This window comes from Micromesistius poutassou (genome assembly GCF_964030765.1).
Source record: "Micromesistius poutassou genome assembly, chromosome: 1".
Taxonomy (NCBI): domain Eukaryota; kingdom Metazoa; phylum Chordata; class Actinopteri; order Gadiformes; family Gadidae; genus Micromesistius; species Micromesistius poutassou.
Window position 1 is genome coordinate 14,513,280 of NC_140271.1, and position 21,424 is coordinate 14,534,703.

General features: G+C 45.7%; 3 protein-coding genes across 4 annotated transcripts; 2 read left to right on the forward strand and 1 right to left on the reverse strand.

The window, feature by feature from the left end:
- Positions 1 to 1,038: 1,038 nt before the first annotated feature.
- tspan34b (tetraspanin 34b) lies at positions 1,039 to 6,184 on the forward strand. Of its 2 annotated transcripts, none has more exons than XM_084488352.1 (8): positions 1,039 to 1,256; positions 3,403 to 3,481; positions 3,859 to 4,074; positions 4,454 to 4,528; positions 4,630 to 4,737; positions 4,836 to 4,970; positions 5,092 to 5,187; positions 5,692 to 6,184. In XM_084488352.1, exons 2-8 carry the CDS (start codon positions 3,425 to 3,427, stop codon positions 5,749 to 5,751), a joined length of 747 nt encoding a protein of 248 aa, XP_084344478.1. In that variant the 5' UTR covers positions 1,039 to 1,256; positions 3,403 to 3,424; the 3' UTR covers positions 5,752 to 6,184. The 2 variants fall into 2 exon arrangements, with proteins under 2 accessions (XP_084344478.1, XP_084344479.1); XM_084488353.1 differs by lacking the exon at positions 1,039 to 1,256 and adding an exon at positions 2,983 to 3,060.
- A 988-nt stretch (positions 6,185 to 7,172) lies between these two features.
- LOC311383930 (tetratricopeptide repeat protein 39A) lies at positions 7,173 to 17,906 on the forward strand. Its single transcript, XM_084488622.1, has 18 exons — positions 7,173 to 7,368; positions 8,015 to 8,119; positions 9,237 to 9,368; positions 10,653 to 10,708; positions 11,329 to 11,396; positions 11,519 to 11,583; positions 11,943 to 12,042; positions 12,356 to 12,421; positions 12,927 to 13,035; positions 13,211 to 13,278; positions 13,630 to 13,689; positions 13,939 to 14,100; positions 14,700 to 14,791; positions 15,098 to 15,218; positions 15,572 to 15,683; positions 16,085 to 16,199; positions 16,438 to 16,554; positions 17,188 to 17,906. Exons 1-18 carry the CDS (start codon positions 7,334 to 7,336, stop codon positions 17,297 to 17,299), a joined length of 1,695 nt encoding a protein of 564 aa, XP_084344748.1. The 5' UTR covers positions 7,173 to 7,333; the 3' UTR covers positions 17,300 to 17,906.
- Positions 17,907 to 17,981: 75 nt separating this feature from the next.
- On the reverse strand, positions 17,982 to 21,191 carry gadd45gip1 (growth arrest and DNA-damage-inducible, gamma interacting protein 1; the record flags this gene model as incomplete). Its single annotated transcript, XM_084488935.1, has 2 exons — positions 17,982 to 18,575; positions 20,779 to 21,191. 2 exons carry the CDS (start codon positions 21,189 to 21,191, stop codon positions 18,290 to 18,292), a joined length of 699 nt encoding a protein of 232 aa, XP_084345061.1. The 3' UTR covers positions 17,982 to 18,289.
- Between the last annotated feature and the right edge of the window lie 233 nt (positions 21,192 to 21,424).

The window sequence follows — 21,424 nt, forward strand, 5'->3', positions numbered from 1 at the left end:
ATGAGCGGTTATAAACAAAATGTAGTATTGGGTTCAATGGCTCTTTAAGGTTTTCTTCTGGCGTTCCACCAGGCCTGAAAAAGATTCTAGGGGAAACACTGAAGTACAATGTGTGTCTTTTGGCGACTATTTTGGTCACAGGTTAACCGTTAACTAACTCCTGTTGTGTCACCTTAAGGTTCGGGAAGGCTGCAGCCGTCCGTAGTATGAGGTCACCAGGAAGTCTGGTGATTTCAGGGAATCACCTTCCAATGAACGTGTTAAACGTATTGTGTCAATGATACTCTCATATTACGATAACCATTGGAGTTCTACTCCCGCGCCCCTGAAGGTTATTTGTTTCTAGTTGACTGTGCCGGTGAGTTTTGATACAAAGTTTGGCTCAGGTGCACTTCCTGTGCGGAAGTGCACCTGAACACAACACAATTGTGAATCACAAAGCATCATGCCAGAGAGGGAGGACGGCTGGTGTGGTCGCCCTTCTAAGCCTCCAGGCCACTCCTGCACAGGTGCAGGCAGCCGACCAACCAGGCATGTAAATAACCAGCAGGCCGAGAGAAACGTGTGTGTGTGTGTGTGTGTGTGTGTGTGTGTGTGTGTGTGTGTGTGTGTGTGTGTGTGTGTGTGTGTGTGTGTGTGTGTGTGTGTGTGTGTGTGTGTGTGTGTGTGTGTGTGTGCCATGGTTCTGTATGTGTGTGTGAGCCATGGTTCTGTGTGTGTGGGTGAGAGACATGGTTCTGTGTGTGTGGGTGAGAGACGTGTGTGTGGCATGGTTCTGTGTGTGTGTGTGTGTGCAAGACGTGGTTCTGTGTGTGTGGGTGAGACGTGTGTGTGCGTGTGAGATGGTTCTGTGGGTGCATGTGTATGTGCGTGATGTAGCCATGGTTTTCTGTGGGGGAGAAGAGGGGGCGTGGCCTCCCTCAGGTGTGTACTCTGGGGAAGCTCATATGCTGCTTGACTACACACAGGCTCCGCCCACCCTCCCCCATCCCCCCGACCAATATCCACATCCCAGCCCTAGACTCTGTTAGCGGGGAAGATCATCCACAGTGACTCGCATAGAGGGAGGGCGTGGAGTGAGAAGAAAGAGAGAGAGAGAACCCATTGAGAGAGTGACTACAGAGAGAGAGAAAGAGACTACTGGGAAAACAGAACCGGTGAACTCCTGTTATCGTACAGAGCTCAGCTCCCACGGTTACTGCCTCCTCTCCCAGCTGCACGTCAGCCCTCGACACACCTGTCCTCCCGCCAGACAGGTGAGCAAAGCCAAGTTTTATTTAGAATTTGATATGTAATCTATGTTTTGTGTGTGTTTGTGTTGGTGTTTGTTTGTTTGTGTGTGTGTGCAGCACAGGTGTCAGATTTATTGTTTTTTTTGTCCCGGTTAAATAGGGTGACGTGACAATAGGTTTCAACAAAGATCCTCTTGTCTCTTCCCCTGAGAATGAGACTGCAATTACTGCTCCTCTCAGAGAAGAGCTTTGAGTTCAGTCTTGGTGAAACATTAAATAAACTCATGTTGTTCATTTGTATTCATTTAGACAACTTTCATGGAGAAAATAACTATAGATGATTAACTATGATGATTAACTATGCATCACGCAAAAACTATTGTAACTAACTGTAGATCAAAAAATCTGCTGTAAATATTGTTTCAAATGTATATCTTCTAAACTATTGTCACAAGTGTCTTACAAATTATCTTTACATTTTGTTGATGAAATGTTGATCAAACAGTACGTATACAGTCCACAGAAAGAGAAGAGGAAAGGCTTGCGAATAAGGGATAGCATCGCTGGGTGGATTGTATATATTATTTCCTTTGCATGTGACATTTGCATTTGAATACTCACCTGGTTGGGTAATAATCTGGCCAGGTACTCCCCTGGCCAGGTACCCACCTGGTCAGGTAATCAGCTGGTCAGTTACTCAGCTGGCCAGGTAGCCAGTGTTATAGGGGACTTACTGGGAGATCATCAGGGAATATGAGGTAGGAAAGCCAGCGCTGGTTGTAGTCTGGAGTCACAGCTTATTATTGGACTTTAGTGTTTTCCAACCTCCTCCAGCCTGTGTGTATGATTAACTCTGTTGTTGTCCCGGCAACCGGGCAAACATCTGTCATACATATTCGTTAAACTCATGCTTTTTTGGCTGTCTTGCATAGCAAATCATTTACTTTTCGATGTCTGTAAATCTCTTCTTGACATGATATGTAGGTACGATGAGAACAACCATAAAGCACTCAAGCAAAAATGTCTGACCGACGTGTACTACAAACCTCCTTCTGAACCAGATGTTTTCACAGACCCACCCTGTTGTCGATACACACAATGGGGTGTGTGTCGGGGGGGTGGGGGGGTGGGGTCAATGTTTGAGGACAATATTGTGTCTGTTTCAGAGATGCGACACAAAGCCCATCTGGTTCTGAGTGGTCCCTTCAGCGCCAGAGACAGGCGGCTCCTGATCGCTGTTGATACCCTGCATTCTGACCAGAGGACACAGCATAGTGTTAGTGCGTCACATGCTCGGTGTGTGCACATATATAAGCACGTGAAATTTCAGGTGCAATTGGGCACAAAGCGCGTGATATTTTATGTGCTTTGTGCTGAAAAAGGCTACCAATAAAAAGGCATGCACCTAAGCAGGTGGTAATGACCTCTTTGGCCTTTTTTGTGTGTGTAGGTGCGTGTGTGCGTACATGGGTACGGCTCTGTGGTTTAATAGCTCTGTTGAGGAAGTAGGTCATTATCTGCTTTCTTCCCCTTGATCAGGATGTGTTTGAGCGATGACTTCTCTTTTCTCTGTCATGGTAGAGAGAACAGCCGTTGAGTTCCCTTCTTCCACTCAATATCAATTTTTTTACTCACAGGAATGTCAAGGACAGGCCGAGCAAATAGAGCCACTGGTCCTGGGCTCCGACCTCACACCAGACCCACCCCCTTATTTGTTCACAGTGACGCGATTCCATTTTGTCATTGACTCTAAATCTCACGATACAAACACCCTGTACTTAGCCAAGTGGGAATGCTATGGTGGGAATGCTTGATATCCTCACGGAAGGTAATGGCAGTGTTTATCAAATGTTTATCGAGTGTTGATGAAAGGATCTGATAACTCTTGGCCTACAGACTTGCTTGGTGTTGCTGCTTGGAGCTCCTGAGTTCCTCAGGTGTTTTACCTTCTCAAACCTGCAGGCTCACTCTGTCACCTGAGCATGAACTTCTCAGGAGGATTTACATGGAATTAAACCAAACTACTGTTGCCAGTGTCGGCTGTCATTGTTTGAGATGAGCATAGCATGAATGGATGTCATTCATGTATAATGCATATTCAAATAGATGAACTGAAATGGTTAGAACTGATAACAAAATGTCTAAACAAATTGTACCTGTGTATTTACAGGTAGACCATATCCACAGCAAAAATGGGCTGCTTCGGGTTCCTCAAATTCATGATGTTTATCTTCAACGGCCTCATCTTCGTAAGTGTTATTTCCTTGTTTTTAAAAGAAACCTTTGATAAATGCCGGCACTATGACTGAAGGCTGACTGAACAAAACAAACCTGTTTATACTGAGAGATTTCATCTGCAATAACTTTGTACTACCTTGTTAGTTGTTTTGGTTATCGTTGGTTTTATTTGATATGTCAATTTATTTTCCTCCTCTCCCACCACCTCATCTACCCCACTATCTTCTCCTCCACCTCCTCCTCTTCCACCCCACATTCCTCCTCTTCCAAACAATCACCTCCTTCTCTCCAATCTCTTCCATCCCACCTCCTTCTCCTCCCACTTCTACTCCCTCCGTCATCCTTCTCCTCACCTCCTCTCCCTCCACCACCTCCTCCGCTCCCCCAGGTGGCGGGGGCTGCCCTCTTGGGCGTGGGTATCTGGGTGAAGGTGGACAGTAGCTCCATCATGGGTCTCCTCAGCAGTATCGATGATGCTCCAGAAGAGCTGGGTCAGCTGCTCAACGTGGGCTACCTACTGATCGCCATCGGGGCGGTGCTGGTGGTCATCGGCTTCCTGGGGTGCTGCGGCGCTGTCAAGGAGAGCCGGTGTATGCTCTTGCTGGTAGGTCTCACCCCTGGTAGGTCTCACCCCTGGTAGGTCTCACCCCTGGTAGGTCTCACCCCTGCTGACCGTTGGTAGGTCTTACCTCTGGTAGGTCTGACTCCTGGTAGGTCTGACTCCTGGTAGGTCTGAACAATGGTAGGTCTCGCCTCTGGTAGATCTGACCGCTGGTAGCTCTTGCTTCTGGTAGGTCTGACCGCTGGCAGGTCTTACTTCTGGTAGGTCTGACCCCTGGTAGGAGATGAGCATGTAGTTCCTCTAATGGCCTTCAGGTGGTCCCAGGTAGAGACTAGCGTGTAGTTCCTCTAAACACCTTGATGTGGTTCACCTGACTGCCGCCGTTGAAGCAGTTCTTAACGAGGTCCTCCTGTCCGTGCAGTTCTTCATCATCATCCTGGTGATCTTCCTGGCGGAGGTGGCCGGCGCCGTGGTCATCTTGGTGTTCAAACCAGTGGTGGGTGGCCTCGGATTCAATGACATGTTTTCCGGCTTCAATTCACATCCAAGGTTTTTTGGAAAGTCAGTCTTATTCGTTTAACCCCTTTGAACTTCCAGGCGGCGGATTTGATTGACAAGCTGGGTGCCGCCGCAAAGAAGAGTATCCGTGAAAAATACGGCTCCAATCCTGAGGTCACCCAACTTTGGAACACTACCATGGAATCGGTATGTTGCTATGGCGACACAGTGGGATGTGTTCTACCTTGGATGTAAATTGCAACACGATTTTTACCCCCGCCATTTGTACTTGTTCGTTCTGTTAGCTGGAATGCTGTGGATTCTACAACTACACAGACTTCACAAACGCGACATACTTCAATAACAACAAAGTCTACCCAAACCAGTGCTGCCCCCTGGGGGTCTCTCTCTGTACTGAAGCTATAGTGTCCACCAACGGGGTAGGTCCTTGTCAATCACAAGTAGGCTCGCTAGACAAACGATGTCATGGAGATCATCTGTCGACCTATACTTTATAACTAATTAAGAGTTCATTATTCCCACTTTGTATTTTTTCCCCAGACAACAATAACTGGGTGCTACCCCAAGATTAAGCTGCTTATTGATGAGAACTCGGTTGCAATTATTGCGGTCGCATTGGGAATCGCCGTTCTTGAGGTACAGTAAAGGTCGTCACTGTTGGTGGTTTATTTCACATTGTAAAATTATATTGTATCATAGTCTAACAACATTTCAGGAAAATTGCAGTTTCCACTAAAGTGGAAGTCATGCTGTGTATTTATTTTAATGTAGCCTAAGTGAGAACTGCTTCATGTGCTTTGGAGGAGAGTGCGGACTGCAACATCTTTCTTTGAATCTCCATTGGTCCATTTGGGGACCAATTACCTCAATGGTCCAACTTCTCTGTTGGACTTTTCTGTCGATTGTTGGAAATAATTTATAGGATTTAGTTTCACATCCCGTGTATGAAGCAGAAATCGCTTCTAATAGAAACCAGGGTGACACTTCCCCTTTTAGATCACATTTTTGGTCATCATGTAATTAATAATTATTATAATAAGTCATAAATGTAAGCCATTTGTATGACGCAACTCCGTCAGCCTACTAAATTTGACCGGTAGCCCTACTGTACATTAAACGTGCCTCTCCCTTTTCCATCAGCTCCTTGCTATGATCGTGGCCATGACTCTCTACCGTAAGATCGGCTCTAAGAACGGATGAGGGACCGACGGCAGTTTTAACCAAACGAATCTTCCATGATCACAACAATGAGTAGTTGACTTTGTGCAATCAGTAGACTTATCCAGCTCATCGCCAATGGTATGAACTTAAATTAGTTTTAGATTGTTTTTGTTTTTATACCAAATCTAATTGATGTCTTGAATTAATGTCTGTATTTATTTAGGATAGAGCTACACTTGAAAACGATTAGGCTCATATTTTTCTCACACTCGCTTTCGTTAAGGACTTCTGGCTTTGGTTTGCACTGTTCAGAAATTCCAGTGGATTAACCAAACTATTTGTATAACAGAACTCTGTGGTTTAAATCTTTTATATTCAGATTACTGTATAAATGCCCTGAAGGGTATTTTTACATTATTTTAATGTGATGGTGACAAGGATTTTGAAATAAAGTGACGTTTATTTCTCTACAGCTCGACTCAATTGTTTGCAAATGTTCTCAGAAACCCTAAACTGAACCGGTAGAACTAAAAAGAATCAGTATATTACTGTAGATGTATACTAATACAGTATATACTGATACAGTATATTACTATACCTACAATTAACAGTCTGTTGACCAAGTCTATCGCAGGGACGTATTCGTTTATTGGACATTTGACAAATGTTACAACAACTCATTTATTTCTTCCAATATTTGACTAGTACTTGCTAATGTGTATTTAAGCTCATCCTTGGATTACCTTGTTGTGATGTATTAAGACCTTGATTAGCCCTATAGATATATCTGCAACATCTCACCCTAGCACATATACTAGTGATATATAACACCTAATGATATAAACTTACACATGCACTAGTGATATAACTTGAACACCTTTTTTTACTGAGGATTTTTTCTTACATTAAGGCAGTCCGACTGTACTAGTTCTGCCACAGCACCCTCGTGTGGCAACATGTATGAATTACGTCAATTTGAAATAGTCCGTGTTTAAACGTTAAACGCGTCTAATTGGGTTTGACTCTTTATTTTTTTATTTTCTTAGACCAGTCAATTCTGTATACAATGATATCGATACACAATTAATGTGATATGGGTGTTTTATGACATCTACTTTAAAATGTATAACATAATTGAATTGGCTTTCAGGGTTACACGCAGTCTTGCGGGACCAGGCGTGTACGTAGTCTACTTAATTAAAAAAATATATATATACCGAGATATACCGTATACCGAGAACATTGCTCTGTGCTCTTCTCTTCAATGTGATATTATAAACAAAGTTAGGTTGGGGCCAGTCAGTGTTAGACTTGGGTTTGGGTTATTATGGTTTGCGTAAGGGGTAACAGTGTAAGGTGTGCGTGGCACAGTGCTTCGGCTAAGGAGGAGTCACGCGAAACTCACTCCTCCCGCAAAACATGACTTCACAGCAGATCGGCACAGTGAAGCGCATCGGCCAGCCATAGAGTTCGGATATTCTCTCCCGCTGTCTCGACTCTTTTAAGGGAAGCAGTGGAGCAAACCGCCTGTGACCTTTTTACCTTTCGGACGTGAAGCCTGGATGCGTGTTGTTGTGTTCTCTCTTAACTTTGTGCAGGTGTCCGCAGTGGCTGGGCTATAATGTCCAATGGGAAAGATGCACATACGAAAGACAAGTAAGACACTGATGTATTGAATAAATTACATTTTAATAAGTAGGCCTATGCTTCTTTTATTATTTTTAAAGACTGGACTTGGACATCAGAACTTTTCTCTCCGAGTTCAGAGTGACTTCGCAATGAGAATAAGGCTGCTTTTCTCGTTTCCTTCCGAATTTCGCTTTCGTCTCGTGTTGTTGTCCCTCTCCTGTTGTCGTCTTCAATAGTGGTCGGGCAAGAAATACCAAATTGTTCATTTCCAGTTATCCCGGATACGTTAAGGATAGAGTTTATAAGTGGGTGTGGCTGCGACGAGATTCCTGGCTTCTTCAAGGAAACGTGAAGAAGAATGATGCGTGAATGACGATGCAGTTGCCGTTCTTCAGTATCATGCTGCTACTTTGCAGAAGTGCTCTCGGGGACTTCATGCGCATGTGTGGGTGACTGAACAATTTCTGTGTGTGACCGCGGGGGTTCTTGTGTGCTGCTCCGGTACCAGAGGAGTTCTAAAGGACGCATGTTCGTTAAAATGGTCCAGCCGTTCACGTAACATATAGGGGGGTTGTGTAGCTCTGTGAAGCGAATGACAACTGTGTGTGTGTGTTTGTGTTTGTGTTTGTGTGTGTGTGTGTGTGTGTGTGTGTGTGTGTGTGTGTGTGTGTAGCCCCTCCCAGGGGAGTCTGAAGGAGAGCTTGGATGACTGCATGGAGGCCCTGGACCTCTTCCTCAACAACCGTTTCAGAGAGAGTATGGAGAGGCTTAAACCACGGTAACCACTCTCACTCACTCACTCACTCACTCACCAAACCCACCCAGAACTGTGATGAAAGAGACAGATATTCTAGATAGAGAAGCGAAGGTTCCTATCTAATGTTAATTAAGACTGTGTGTGTGTGTGTGTGTGTGTGTGTGTGTGTGTGTGTGTGTGTTTAACAAGGAGCTCTTATCAGCACTAGGCGGTAGAATGGAGCTCCCTGATTGGTTGACTTGTCTCCAGGATGTTTGCGAAGGTTGGACAGCCAAAGGCCCAGACACACGAGAACAGCCTAGAAAATAAACATCACACACACACACACACACACACACACACACACACACACCATTAGTTGGTTTTGTTCTGTGCCTTCTAGTAGGGTGTATGCATGTTTAACCTAAAGCACGTTTCAATCAGTCTCTCTGCTCATTCTACCTCACCACACACACACACACACACACAGGGGCAGACCGTACTGTTAGGCAAACCAGGCACTTGCCTGGAGCAATCACGCAACTTCGCTATGCGGCAACAATCCTGTCCGCCCGCAAACTCGTAAACAAACAAAAAACAACGAACACTCTCCCCCCCCATCCCTCCACCCCCGTCAACAATTCTGGTCACCTATGTTTGCCTGGGGCCCCCAGGCGCGCGCACACACACACACACACACACACACACACACACACACACACACACACACACACACACACACACACACACACCTGAATCCATTGTTATCTCAAGTTGAGAGAGAGTCAACCCTCCCTCACACTGGGTTTGGTAAAGGTTTACGTTCTACCTAAAGAACCGGTGTCTATATTAGTGTAGTTTGATGTTCTACCTAAAGAACCGGTATCTATATTAGTGTAGTTTGATGTTCTACCTAAAGAACCGGTATCTATATTAGTGTAGTTTGATGTTCTACCTAAAGAACCGGTATCTATATAGGTGTGGTTAGTTGTTCTACAAAAAAAAGTGCTGTCTATATTTATGTAGTCTGATGATGTACCTAAATAATAACTATATTTGTGTAGTTTGATGTTCTTTATTCTGTAATGACACCCTACCTTAACGTGTGTGTGTGTGTGTGTGTGTGTGTGTGTGTGGGTGTGGGTGGGTGGGTGGGTAGTGTGAATGAGAGCATGTACCACGCCCTGATCTACGCCACAGTGCTAGAGATGCAGGCCATGATGACTTTCGAACAAGATGACATCACCAACGCTGCAGCAACCATGAAGAGGGCCCAGGAGGTCTGCCAGAGGTCAGTGTCACCTACTAGAGGTCATAGGTCAGTGTATCACCTACTAGAGGTCATAGGTCAGTGTATCACCTGCTAGAGGTCATAGGTCAGTGTATCACCTGCTAGAGGTCATAGGTCAGTGTATCACCTACTAGAGGTCATAGGTCAGTGTATCACCTACTAGAGGTCATAGGTCAGTGTGTGACCTAGATCTGTATGGGAGAGGTTGTGGGGAGATCTTCCAGAGGTCACTAGTGTTCAGACAGAGGTCATATAGGTCTGAGACATGTATTGCTTCCTTCCCGTAGCACAGGCTTGATCTGAGTTTTAAAACACACCCAGTCAGCAGTCTGATATCTGAAATGGTTTCTGGCCCCCAATACGTCCGATCTGTCTACACTCAGTTCCCAGGTTCCTGAACCGTGAACATTGTTCTGCATTATTATATTATTGTACATATGCAAATGGCTGACCTCATAGTTGTAAACTAGTTGTAAACTGTGAATGTCCTGTGTGCCTCTTGGATATATACAGTATAAAGCACCACTTGTACATTTATCTGACAGTTACAGCAGATAAGTGGAAATAAAATACATGTGTTCACACTCAGTTCCGAAGTTCCTGAACTATGAACAATGTTCTGCATATTTTCCTGCTTATATTATTGTACATATTGAAATGGCTGACATCATTTTTGTATACTGTGAATGTCCTGTGAATGTGCCTCTTGGAAATAATGACAGCAGTTTCAAGCACCACTTGTCCACTTATCTGACACTCACAGCAGATAAGTGGAAACATTTCACTTGTAAATTAGTCTGTCAAAACTGGGCTGCAACTATCCTGCGTTTGCATTTAAGCAGAACGTTTTGCTGGAATCCATAAAGGGAGTTGGGAAGTTTGCACAAATGTGTCCGAGGTGTATTAAATGTAGGTTTAGTTTGAATCATGTTGTAGTTTGTTGTTTAGTAGATATTAAAGGGGAGGGTCACATTCTGTATTTTCTAAGATAAGAGATCACTGCTTAATACGTTTGTTGTGGAGAAAAACTTTTCCACGCCTTTCCACAACAAATCCTAGAAATGTTGAACCATGGACATCATTGGTCCAGAATAGGGCTCTGCATGGGGCCAAATAAGAACACTGGGGTCTATGTGACAGTGATTACCCATCCTCTGTAACAGAGCGTACCCTAACCCTTTAACAGAGCTTACCCTTACCCTGACTGGGTACCCTATCCCTTTAACGGAGCCTACCCTTACCCTAAGTGGGTACCCTAACCCAAACCTTACGTGTTCATTTCAGGTTTCGTCGAAAAGCTCCCGGGCTGGTGAAGTTTCCAGGGGAGTCGGTAACGGAAGGTAAGGACCAGCCCCTCCAGCTCCAGGGTCAGGGCCTAGCCCCAGGGTCAGGGTCAGGGCCTAGCCCCAGGGTCAGGGTCAGGGCCTAGCCCCAGGGTCAGGGTCAGGGCCTAGCCCCAGGGTCAGGGTCAGGGCCTAGCCCCAGGGTCAGGGTCAGGGACTAGCCCTAGGGTCAGGGTCAGGGTCAGGGCCTAGCCCCAGGGTCAGGGTCAGGGCCTAGCCCCAGGGTCAGGGTCAGGGCCTAGCCCCAGGGTCAGGGTCAGGGACTAGCCCTAGGGTCAGGGTCAGGGTCAGGGCCTAGCCCCAGGGTCAGGGTCAGGGCCTAGCCCCAGGGTCAGGGTCAGGGCCTAGCCCCAGGGTCAGGGTCAGGGCCTAGCCCCAGGGTCAGGGTCAGGGCCTAGCCCCAGGGTCAGGGTCAGGGCCTAGCCCCAGGGTCAGGGTCAGGGCCTAGCCCCAACCCAGGATAAAAGCGTTAGGGTTAGGGTTATGGATCTCAGACGGTAAGCCCGGTTTGGAGGATGTGGTACGTCGGTGAGCTGCAAACTCACTGCTGATTTCCAAGGTTGAAGGGTGTGTGTGTTTGTGTTTGTTTGTTTGTGTTTGTTTGTGTGTGTCTGCAGAGCAGCTTCATGCCGAAGCGTGTTTCGCTGAATGCCAGCTCCAGAGAGCTTCTCTCACATTCCTACAGGTACACCAGCTCAACTCTGCTCACCTGCTGTTGTTGTAGTAGTTGTTGTTGTTGTTGTTGTTGTGATTCTTGTAAGACATTTTGTAACCAACCATTGTTTTTGTAACCACAATCCCTTTCAGGATGAAAACATGGTCAGCTTTATCAAAGGAGGAATTAAAGTCCGCAACAGTTACCTGATTTACAAGTATGACCCCTTTATAATATAATCTGTACCCTAGTAACTAAACAAACCATCTGTAACCTAGAAACTAAACTAACCATCTGTAACTTAGGAACTCAACTAACCATTTTTAACCTATGAATTAAACAAACCATCTGTAACCTAGGAACTAAACTAACCATCTGTAACTTAGGAACTCAACTAACCATTTTTAACCTATGAATTAAACAAACCATCTGTAACCTAGGAACTAAACTAACCATATAAGATGCCCATGGAGGTTCAGAACTCTTCCACCATGTTAAATGTAGCCATTATCATACCTTTGCATAAAAGAGACATCTTGGTCTCTTGTTACCGTGGTAACGGTCTGACTCCCCCAGAGAGCTCCACTCATACATCCAGTCCCAGGACTCATTGGTCGGACCCAGCCACCTCCACCTGGAGGGAGGTGTGGCTTTCGGTATAGGGGCTTTTAATTTGGTAAGCCACAAAATGTATTTTGGAATAGGGGCTTTTAATTTGGTAAATCGCAAAATATAATATTTTTGTATGGGGGCTTTTATTTTGGAAAGTCACAAAATATCATCATTTTGCAATACAGGCTTTTCATTTGGTGAATCACTAACTATGATCTTTTCTTATTAGGGATTTTCATTTGGCAAATCGAAAGAATATTCTAATTTGTGAAAAGTTTTTTGTGAAAAGCTTTAAATTTGGTTGGTCAGTGAGTTATGAATCCATGTTACAGTGTTACACCCTGATGACCTCACGTAGTTATTTCTTTGGCTGGTAGACTCTGTCCATGTTTCCTGCCCGAATCCTGAAGCTGTTGGAGTTTGCAGGGTTCTCCGGCGACAAGGTATATTATATATACTCATTGTCTATCTATGTCATCTTCATCGTACATCATCTTCATCATCTTTCACCCTCTTCACCGTACCGCCTCTGTATCAAGGAGCAACCTCCTCATGTATGTTATGGTTCAGGACTAACCTCTACGTGTTATGGTTCAGGACTAACCTCTACATGTTATGGTTCAGGACTAACCTCTACATGTTATGGTTCAGGACTAACCTCTACATGTTATGGTTCAGGACTAACCTCTACATGTTATGGTTCAGGACTAACCTCTACATGTTATGGTTCAGGACTAACCTCTACATGTTATGGTTCAGGACTAACCTCTACATGTTATGGTTCAGGACTAACCTCTACATGTTATGGTTCAGGACTAACCTCTACATGTTATGGTTCAGGACTAACCTCTACATGTTATGGTTCAGGACTAACCTCTACATGTTATGGTTCAGGACTAACCTCTACATGTTATGGTTCAGGACTAACCTCTACATGTTATGGTTCAGGACTACGGTTTGTCTCAGCTGCTCAGCGGTGCCACGGTGGTGAACCTGCGCTCCCTCCTGTGCGCTCTGCTGTTGCTATGTTACCACACCTTCCTCACCTTTATACTGGGTGGGTACAGTAACACAGACACACACACACACACACCTACACACACACACACCTACACCTACACACACGCACCTACACACACATACACACACCTACAGTCTTATAGACCCAATACTTTTATATTTATTTATATTTTTTGAATTGACAATTCTAGGTGTGTGCCTGTGTTTCTCAGGTACGGGGGAGGGAGAGGTGGCAGAGGCTGAGAAGTTGCTGGCTCCTTTCCGGCTCCGCTACCCCACGGTGAGTGTCCTCCTCCTCCCGCTCAGACACACGGTGACCGAGCCCTCGGAACTCAGAAGCTCATTACTCTCCGTCTGGGTGGACACGCCCAATATTGAAGCCACCGGTGGACACGCCCACTAGTGAGGTCACCAGTAGTATTCATGTTATAATCTGTATGAGATAAGATAAACCAGGTATTGTATGAAACTAGTGAATGAATACCAGTAAGGATTTCCCCTCGATAGGGGTTAATCGAATGACAACATTTTAAACAATGAACGTTCTATTGGTAAGCTTGTCGTGGGCGTTTCTGTTGACTAATGAATCATGATTGTTCTCCGGACTGATGGACCTTGCGATGATCCCCAGGGGGCCATCTTCCTGTTCTTCGCTGGCAGGACGGAGGAGATGAAAGGGAACATAGACAAGGTGCGTTCATCCTCCACTAAGCTTGACCTACCATTCCAGCCAGGTTTATCCCCTGTAGTGTACAGACGACCTCATCCTCTCTATGTAGTATCAGTATTAGATATCAGGAAAAAAAGTATTATCGCCTCGCTTGCCAGGGGACTAGAAATACACACTGTTAAGATTAAAGCTTGGGCTAAATTGAAACCTTCTAATGATCTCTTTATGATATTATGGGATGTGCTGTACCGGGCGTTGCCGTGGTGACAGGCGGTGTGTCTCTTCGAGGACGGCTGCAAGGCCCAGCAGGAGTGGAAGCAGTTCCACCACATGTGCTACTGGGAGCTGCTGTGGTGCTTCACCTACAAGCAGCTGTGGAAGATGGCCTACTTCTACGCTGACCTACTGACCAAGGAGAGCCGCTGGTCACAGGTAGCCTACAGGATACGCTATATGTATATACTACACACCAGGGAGCCTACAGGATGCACACAAAACAATTCAGACATACACAGTACATACACAATGCACTACACACAGTACTCTGCACACACATGACAATGCATAAAATAAACACGATACAATACACTACACAAAGTAGATACGCTAGTGTATTGTATCTAACACACACAACATTACACACAAAACAAAGTCCATGCGATACACACAATTAAATACACAGAAACAGTACTCACAATGTGGCATATAGACCTCACACTCCAAACGATACACACACACACAACACCCAATGAACTCCATCTGATGGACAGTTCCCTGTCCGTCTCTCTAAGGCGATGTACGTCTAGATGAAGACTGTTTCAGAATAAAAGTCCCCTGTCCCTCTCTCTAAGGCGATGTACGTCTAGATGAAGACTGTTTCAGAATAAAAGTCCCCTGTCCCTCTCTCTAAGGCGATGTACGTCTAGATGAAGACTGTTTCAGAATAAAAGTCCCCTGTCCCTCTCTCTAAGGCGATGTACGTCTAGATGAAGACTGTTTCAGAATAAAAGTCCCCTGTCCCTCTCTCTAAGGCGATGTACGTCTACATGAAGGCGGCGTGTCTCAGCATGCTGAGCAAGGACGAGTCCAGACCGTTTGGAGAGGATGAGGTGGAGCTGTTCAGGTATCTGTGGTTCTCCTCCTGGGCTCTGTCCCTCCCCCCCCCCATCACTCCCAGGTAGGGGTTCCCCTTTCTGTCCCTCCCCCCTACCACTCTGTAGTGTAGATCGTCCCCACACTTTCCCTTTCCCTCCCTCCCTGTCAATGTAACACAATAAGTTAATTTAAAAAAATGAGGAAGGGGGTGAGTTAAATTAACAAAGTAAGTCATGTGAAACATTTTTGGTTAGCATTTACAATGTATGTACCGCCGCTAACTGTGTGTGTGTGTGTGTGTGTGTGTGTGTGTGTGTGTGTGTGTGTGTATCAGACAGGTTCCTACTCTGAAGCAGAAGATAGCGGGAAAGTCTCCGCCCACGGAGAAGTTTGCGATCCGCAAAGCGAGACGCTACCTGGCCTCCAGCCCGGTCAAACTACCTGTACCTGTCCTGGTACACACACACACACACACACACACACACACACACACACACACACACACACACACACACACACACACACTGCAATGTGTGACTCTGACACCCTTAGCATACACAGCTAGTTCACACATTTCCTCTATGGAGGACGCAAGCACCGCCAAATAATCCCCTGACCCCAGTGTGTCTCTGTGATCTACTGTGTACTCTACTCCGTGATCTACTCTGTGCTCTGCTCTGCGCTCTACTCTGCGCTCTACTCTGTGCTCTACTCTGCGCTCTACTCTGTGCTGTACTCTGCTCTCCTCTGTGCTCTACTCTGCGCTCTCCTCTGTGCTCTACTCTGCGCTCTAATCTGAACTCTACAGGAGATGATGTACATGTGGAACGGCTTCACCATGATCAGGAAGTGTCCCGAGCTGACAGACGGCATGATGCAGACGCTGGTGGAGGCAGAGCGCACCCTGGCTGCAGCGCCTGGTACTACAGAACGTCACATGTTATCTGGTTCTAGCTCTGGTTCCTGCTTTAGCTCTGGTTCTAGCTCTAATTCTAGCACTATCTCTAGTTCTAGCTCTGGGTCTAGTTATAATTCTGGTTCTAGTTCAAGCTCTAGTTCTAGTCTCGGTTCTAGTTCTAGTTCTAGTTCTAGTTCTAGCTCTAGTTCTAGTTCTAGTTCTAGCTCTAGTTCTAGCTCTAGTTCTAGTTCTAGCTCTAGTTCTAGTTCTAGTTCTAGCTCTAGTTCAAGCTCACATGATACCACAACAACAGCTATTCTGATTTCCCTGACCCCCCCTGCAGCAGTCCTAGCTCACTAACCGGCCGTGGGGTGACATGTTAGTTAGTGTGAAGCCACTAACATACCCCACCCCACCCCCCAGGGAACGACTACTCTGTGGACGACTACTGTGTGATCCAGCTGCTGAAGGGCCTCTGTCTGCAGAACCAGGGTCGGATCAGAGCCGCAGAGGAGTGCTTCAACAACGTGTACCGCAGGTGAGGTTTGGAGGGAGTGGGTCCCTGGGGGGTCGAGTGAGTCGCAGGGGGTGGGTCCCTGGAGGGTGGGATGGGTCTAGGTAGCAGGGGGTGGGTCCCCGGGGGTCAGGATGGGTCTAGGTAGCAGGGGGTGGGATGGGGGGGGGGGTGGGGGCTGAGTCCCTTGGAGCTGTATGGTCTCGTTGAGACTTATGTTCTGGTTATAATCCACCCCTGTCTAACCCTCACTTCTTACCAGTGAGAAGAAGATCCGGTACGACCACTACCTGGTCCCCAACGCTCTGCTGGAGCTCGGTCTGCTCTTCATCTCCCAGAACCGCCGGGACGAGGCCATCAAGCTGCTGCACAAGGCCAAGTGGGTCTCGTAGTCTTGTCCTGTAGTGTCTGTCCTGTAGCACTGTAGTCCATTAGTCCTGTGGTCTCTCTTGTAGACTCTGTCATTTATTGTCTGTCCTGTAGCACTGTAGTCCATTAGTCCTGTGGTACTGTAGTACTGTAGTCTCTGTCCATTAGTCCTGTGGTCTCTCTTGTAGACTCTGTCATTTATTGTCTGTCCTGTAGCCCTGTAGTCCATTAGTCCTGTGGTACTGTAGTACTGTAGTCTCTGTCTTGTAGTGTTTCTGTGTCGTTTGGCCCATGTCTTTCATTTTCATGAAACTGTTACTTCCATATTTAAAACGTAACAACTACATTGAGCTGGTGAATTTGCTCTATAATTGAGTGTTGTTATGCTCTTTCCGAGCCTTACTCCAAACACACCTTTTAAAGTAGCTTTGAATGTCGTTCCACACCTATCTGTCATGCTGGTGTCTTTGAGTATCAGGAAAAGCACTATAAAAATGTTACTTACTACATAACATCTAGACATGACAAATTATACATTTTGGGTTGTATCTTCTGGTTAAATGCACTTATTGTAAGTCGCTTCGGACAGAAGTGTCGGCTGATGAATTTGTTTTTAATAATGACAATCTCTACCGGCTTTTAGAACGAACTACAAGGATTACTCCATGGAGTCGCGCACGCAGTTCCGCGTGCACGCTGCACTCGCCAAGCTGAAGGTGAGCCCCACGGAACAGGAGGAGATGACTCGCATGTGAGAAGAAGAAAGACCTCCCCACCCCCCAAAAAAAGTCTTCCTGGCCCAGAAGAATGGAGGCCATACTCTGTGTTAAAGATAATCACCAGCAACATTGGCATCTAAGTGAAGAAACAGTACCATCTTCTGGTGAACCACAGCTACTGCAATTACTGTGCGTTTATAAAAGAAAGGTTCCATAAAGAATGATGTAAGGTTACGACTCTGGGCCCGGACTGTTTGGTTGGGCTTTAGATTACCAAAGTATGTGTGTTGCTATGCCAACACATGGGTTGTTGGTGTCATCTCAGCCACTTCCTTGAGTTTATTCTGTGTGAGAATGAAAGGTGACGCTTTTATCGCCAGTCCTGTAGTTTACATGTTTATAAAAGCATCACATCTTCACGTTTACATTGAGAAACCTCCAGATTGTAATAGAAGGCACTTGTAAGCTATATATACATTTACGTGTTTCTCGCAACAGATTTTATTTGTAAAAATTCTGTGTTCTTTGCTGGAAAGAGTTAATTTAGTAAATATATGGTGTTAGTACTGTAGCTAAAAGAAAGGTAGAGAAACCTGTGATTTTGAAGAATTTTTAAAACCACATACAAAATTAATTATTTCACTTTGCGTTGACCTCATGCTGGAAACCATGTAAGCTTTTTTTTTCGAAAATAAACTTGCAACAATGTGCTTCTTGAAGGATTTATTTTTCAGAATTCATTATTATATCAATTTTAACAGTACATTTGAAAAGAACAAAAGGATGTATATTTTTCCAAAAACGCCCAGCCAGCATGCTTCTGGGTGGGCGGGGCCAGAGCTCTCCTTGGTGTGGACCAGACCAGTTGGTGTTCCCCACCAGCACACCTCATGTCCCGTCTAGACCTCAGCTCATCTTCTAGAACCACAAGTGTCCTAAATCCAAAAGGGTCCATTTTTTGCGTACATCCTACAAAACACGACGGTGAGTTTATATACAGGAACAGGAAGTCCATCCTCCACTCTGTCACTCGTCCGCAGGTGCGAGGGGCGTTGCCGCCTGCTCCTCCTTCTGCCGGCGTTTCAGAAGCTTCTTCTTCTTCTTCTGCTCCTTCTCCACCTCGGCCACCATCTCCAGGAACTTGGAGCTGCGTGGGTCCACGTTGTAGCCAAAGCGCTCGCGGGCCTCTGCCAGCAGCTTGTCTTTCTGCGTCTTCTCCTCCGCCATCTTCTTCTTCGTCTCCCGCCGCTCGCGCCGCCAGTCGGCCACCATCTTGGGCATCTTGGCCATGTTGGAGGCGATGAGCTTCTCCCTGAAACCACATGGAGAAACGCGTTGATTACCAAACGGGAAGAAAAGATGCACCTTACGGCAAAAACTAGACCAACCTTTACATTCTTATCCCCATGCTAGCCTGGCTATTGTCGCAAGAGGCGTGATCAACGGGCCTAGTTCAAATGACTCTGTACGCAATTGGCTTCTTGCCATCGCTTCCCTGTCGTCATTGTGTTGAACCAGCCAATAGCGCGCCAGGGGTGAAAAGCCAGCTTGGTGATTTTCTCCCGCAAAAGCGTATCGGAAGCAGAAAGAAAAGTATTGCTCCTCTCCAGACCCTTCTGCAGGGCGAATTCAAATCACCGGCAGAATGGGCTGGGGGTACCTAGTCTAAGGTATTGCATCTCTTGCATCGTTCTGAATGGAGCCTCACAGCCTAGGTTGCTTCTGATGCAAGCGTCTGACGAATGACTCACTAATCAAATGTAATACGGTGACGCCCCAATGTCCTCTCAATGCAGCTCCATCTTGCACCTCTCCATACAACACCTCTCCATGTCAGAAGTACAACCACTACCACGGTAACTGCAGGGCGGACGTCGTTATTTCACAATGAAGAATGTATGTTAGCAGGGGGTGAATGTCACCCCTGCTGACACATAGATGTTACACTGCCAGTGCCAACACATTAAGCACCATGTATGCAGGGACTTTGTTCAACAACCAGGTTTAAAGGTGCCATGACATGCCACCAGGTGTGGTGTGTGTTTTTAGCCGTTACAAGCTGTTTTGGAAATCTGCCCCATATGACATCATATGGGGCAGGAAGTGGGCATGTCCACCTAGATGTGTGCTGGATAGATCAGTCTATCAGCCTACCCTGTGGACTGTAGCAAATGTTGCTCATCTATCCGTCACACATTTAGGTGGACACGCACACCTGTGATGTGTTAAGGGACTGATTTCCAAAACGGCTTCTAACGGCTAATCACACCACACCTGGTGGCATGTCATGGCACCTTTAACAAACATCTCACTTACATTATGTGGTCAGTCTTAATTTTAAGAGACTGACACACCATTGTTATTATTCACAACAGCTGTCAGTTTTAATAATCAGCAAGGCTGCACCTGGCCAATGGGGTAATAGTTTCTATATTGAGCAGCAACCAGCAAGAGACTGGTTTCAAGTTAGATGTGAGGCCAGACATTGATACTAATCACACCTAAAATCAAAAAAGAAATTGGTCGTCGGGCGTTCAAATTCAAAGCTCCATCAGAGTGGAACAACCTTCCTTCCTCACTTAGGTCTATCATTTCTTTCCATATCTTCAAATCATCTTTAGTTACGCATTATAAAACATCCTGCTCTTGTTTCTGATCTATCTTACCTTTTCTTTCTAGGACTCATTCTACTCATACCTGCTTTCATTTTGTCACTATACTGTATGTGTATCTACAAATATGTACTGTATACTTGACTTGTGTATGCAAGAAAATGTATTTATATTGGTGTATAGTATGCTTTTCAGTACAAATGTCTACCTTCATTTTGTTGAGGGATTCCTTTTTTATTTATTAATGTATTTTTATTTATTATTATTATTATTTTTGATTGTACTCTAATATTGGCTGGTGAGGGGTGGGGATGGGGGGGGGGAGCTTTGGGGAGCAGTGTTGGAGTGTGCATGGGTGTGTGAGTGTATGTGTTTGTCCTTGTGCTTATGTGTTTGGATTTATGTTTAATACTTACTCTTGCTATCTTTGTATTGTTTGTCATTATTGTAAGGACCCCCTCGAAAATGAGATGATACATCTCAAGGGGCTATCCTTCAAATAAAGAATAAAGAATACAAAGGATTATTTGATGGATATTACATAGTTAGTCAACCGCCGGCTGGGATTAAGTCTTCCATGAGGACCGGGGACATGTCTTCAAATACCCATACGGAATCTCACAAGTAGGTAAACCACTACATTTAGTTAGCGAGGAGGGGGGCATCTCGCTCAAGGAGGCCTACAGGTGGAGGTCATTGGGGTTCGAACCGTGAGGCGGGGAGTCAAACATCCCAACCCAGTACAATATCTTGGTCCAGCACACCAATGTAGCAGGTAGGTTTCACAGCATCTCCATTTCCAACACGTGATTGGAGAGTGAAGTTTAACAGTTAGTGGCCATTAGCCACTAACTGTGGCACTTAATGTGGCATTAGGTCTACATCACGGGAGTCCTAACTCACTTTGCTAGTCGTTTAGCAGCTTCCTCCTCCTCTCGGAGACTGATATTCTTCAACATCACGTCCAGCGTCGGTTGCCACTCTGCTTCGTCTTTAATAATCTCCTCCAGCTTCTCACCGGTCGGCCACAGTGTCGCGGGGTCAATCCCCGACGCGTCCCCGTATCGGCCGTACAGCTTGCGGTCGAACTTGTCCGTCCGCTGCCATTCGGGCGTCCTCTCGCTGGTCTTGTCGGGAATGTACGGATCCTTGAGGTTCAGTTTCAGCGGTTTGGGGTGGTAGTTTGCCGTCTGTATTAACACTCCATTGTGTGGTATAGCCGGAATAAAAGGTTTGAATGTGGTAAAGGTCTTAAAAGAGCGAAAGAGAATCCCCGTCCTCACGGCCAGCACGGGCGCCGCCATCTTTCTTGACATGAAGGAAGGACCCTGCCTGTATATTTCTGTTTTGGCGACTGACTCATTGCCTGATTTATTAAAATGAATGAGAAAAGACATCGAACATATTTGCTGCACTGTGTAGATCAGAGGTCAATCCTAGGCACTGTAGGAAATGTTAGGAATTGTATATTTTAATTAATTGGATGATTGAATACTTTCTAGAGTCATGTTTCCTCAATGACCTCAGCTTTTTAGAGACCCCCTTATGT

Excerpts from the sequence above, each read along its gene's own strand:
- LOC311383930 (XM_084488622.1), top strand. The coding sequence starts at position 7,334 with ATGTCCAATGGGAAAGATGCACATACGAAAGACAA. Across the intron at positions 10,709-11,328 it reads AGGGGAGTCGGTAACGGAAG|AGCAGCTTCATGCCGAAGCG; the intron begins GTAAGGACCAGC and ends GTGTGTCTGCAG. Across the intron at positions 12,422-12,926 it reads CAGGGTTCTCCGGCGACAAG|GACTACGGTTTGTCTCAGCT; the intron begins GTATATTATATA and ends GTTATGGTTCAG.
- tspan34b (XM_084488352.1), top strand. The coding sequence starts at position 3,425 with ATGGGCTGCTTCGGGTTCCTCAAATTCATGATGTTTATCTTCAACGGC. Across the intron at positions 4,075-4,453 it reads GCCGGTGTATGCTCTTGCTG|TTCTTCATCATCATCCTGGT; the intron begins GTAGGTCTCACC and ends CTGTCCGTGCAG. Across the intron at positions 4,971-5,091 it reads CTATAGTGTCCACCAACGGG|ACAACAATAACTGGGTGCTA; the intron begins GTAGGTCCTTGT and ends TTTTTTCCCCAG.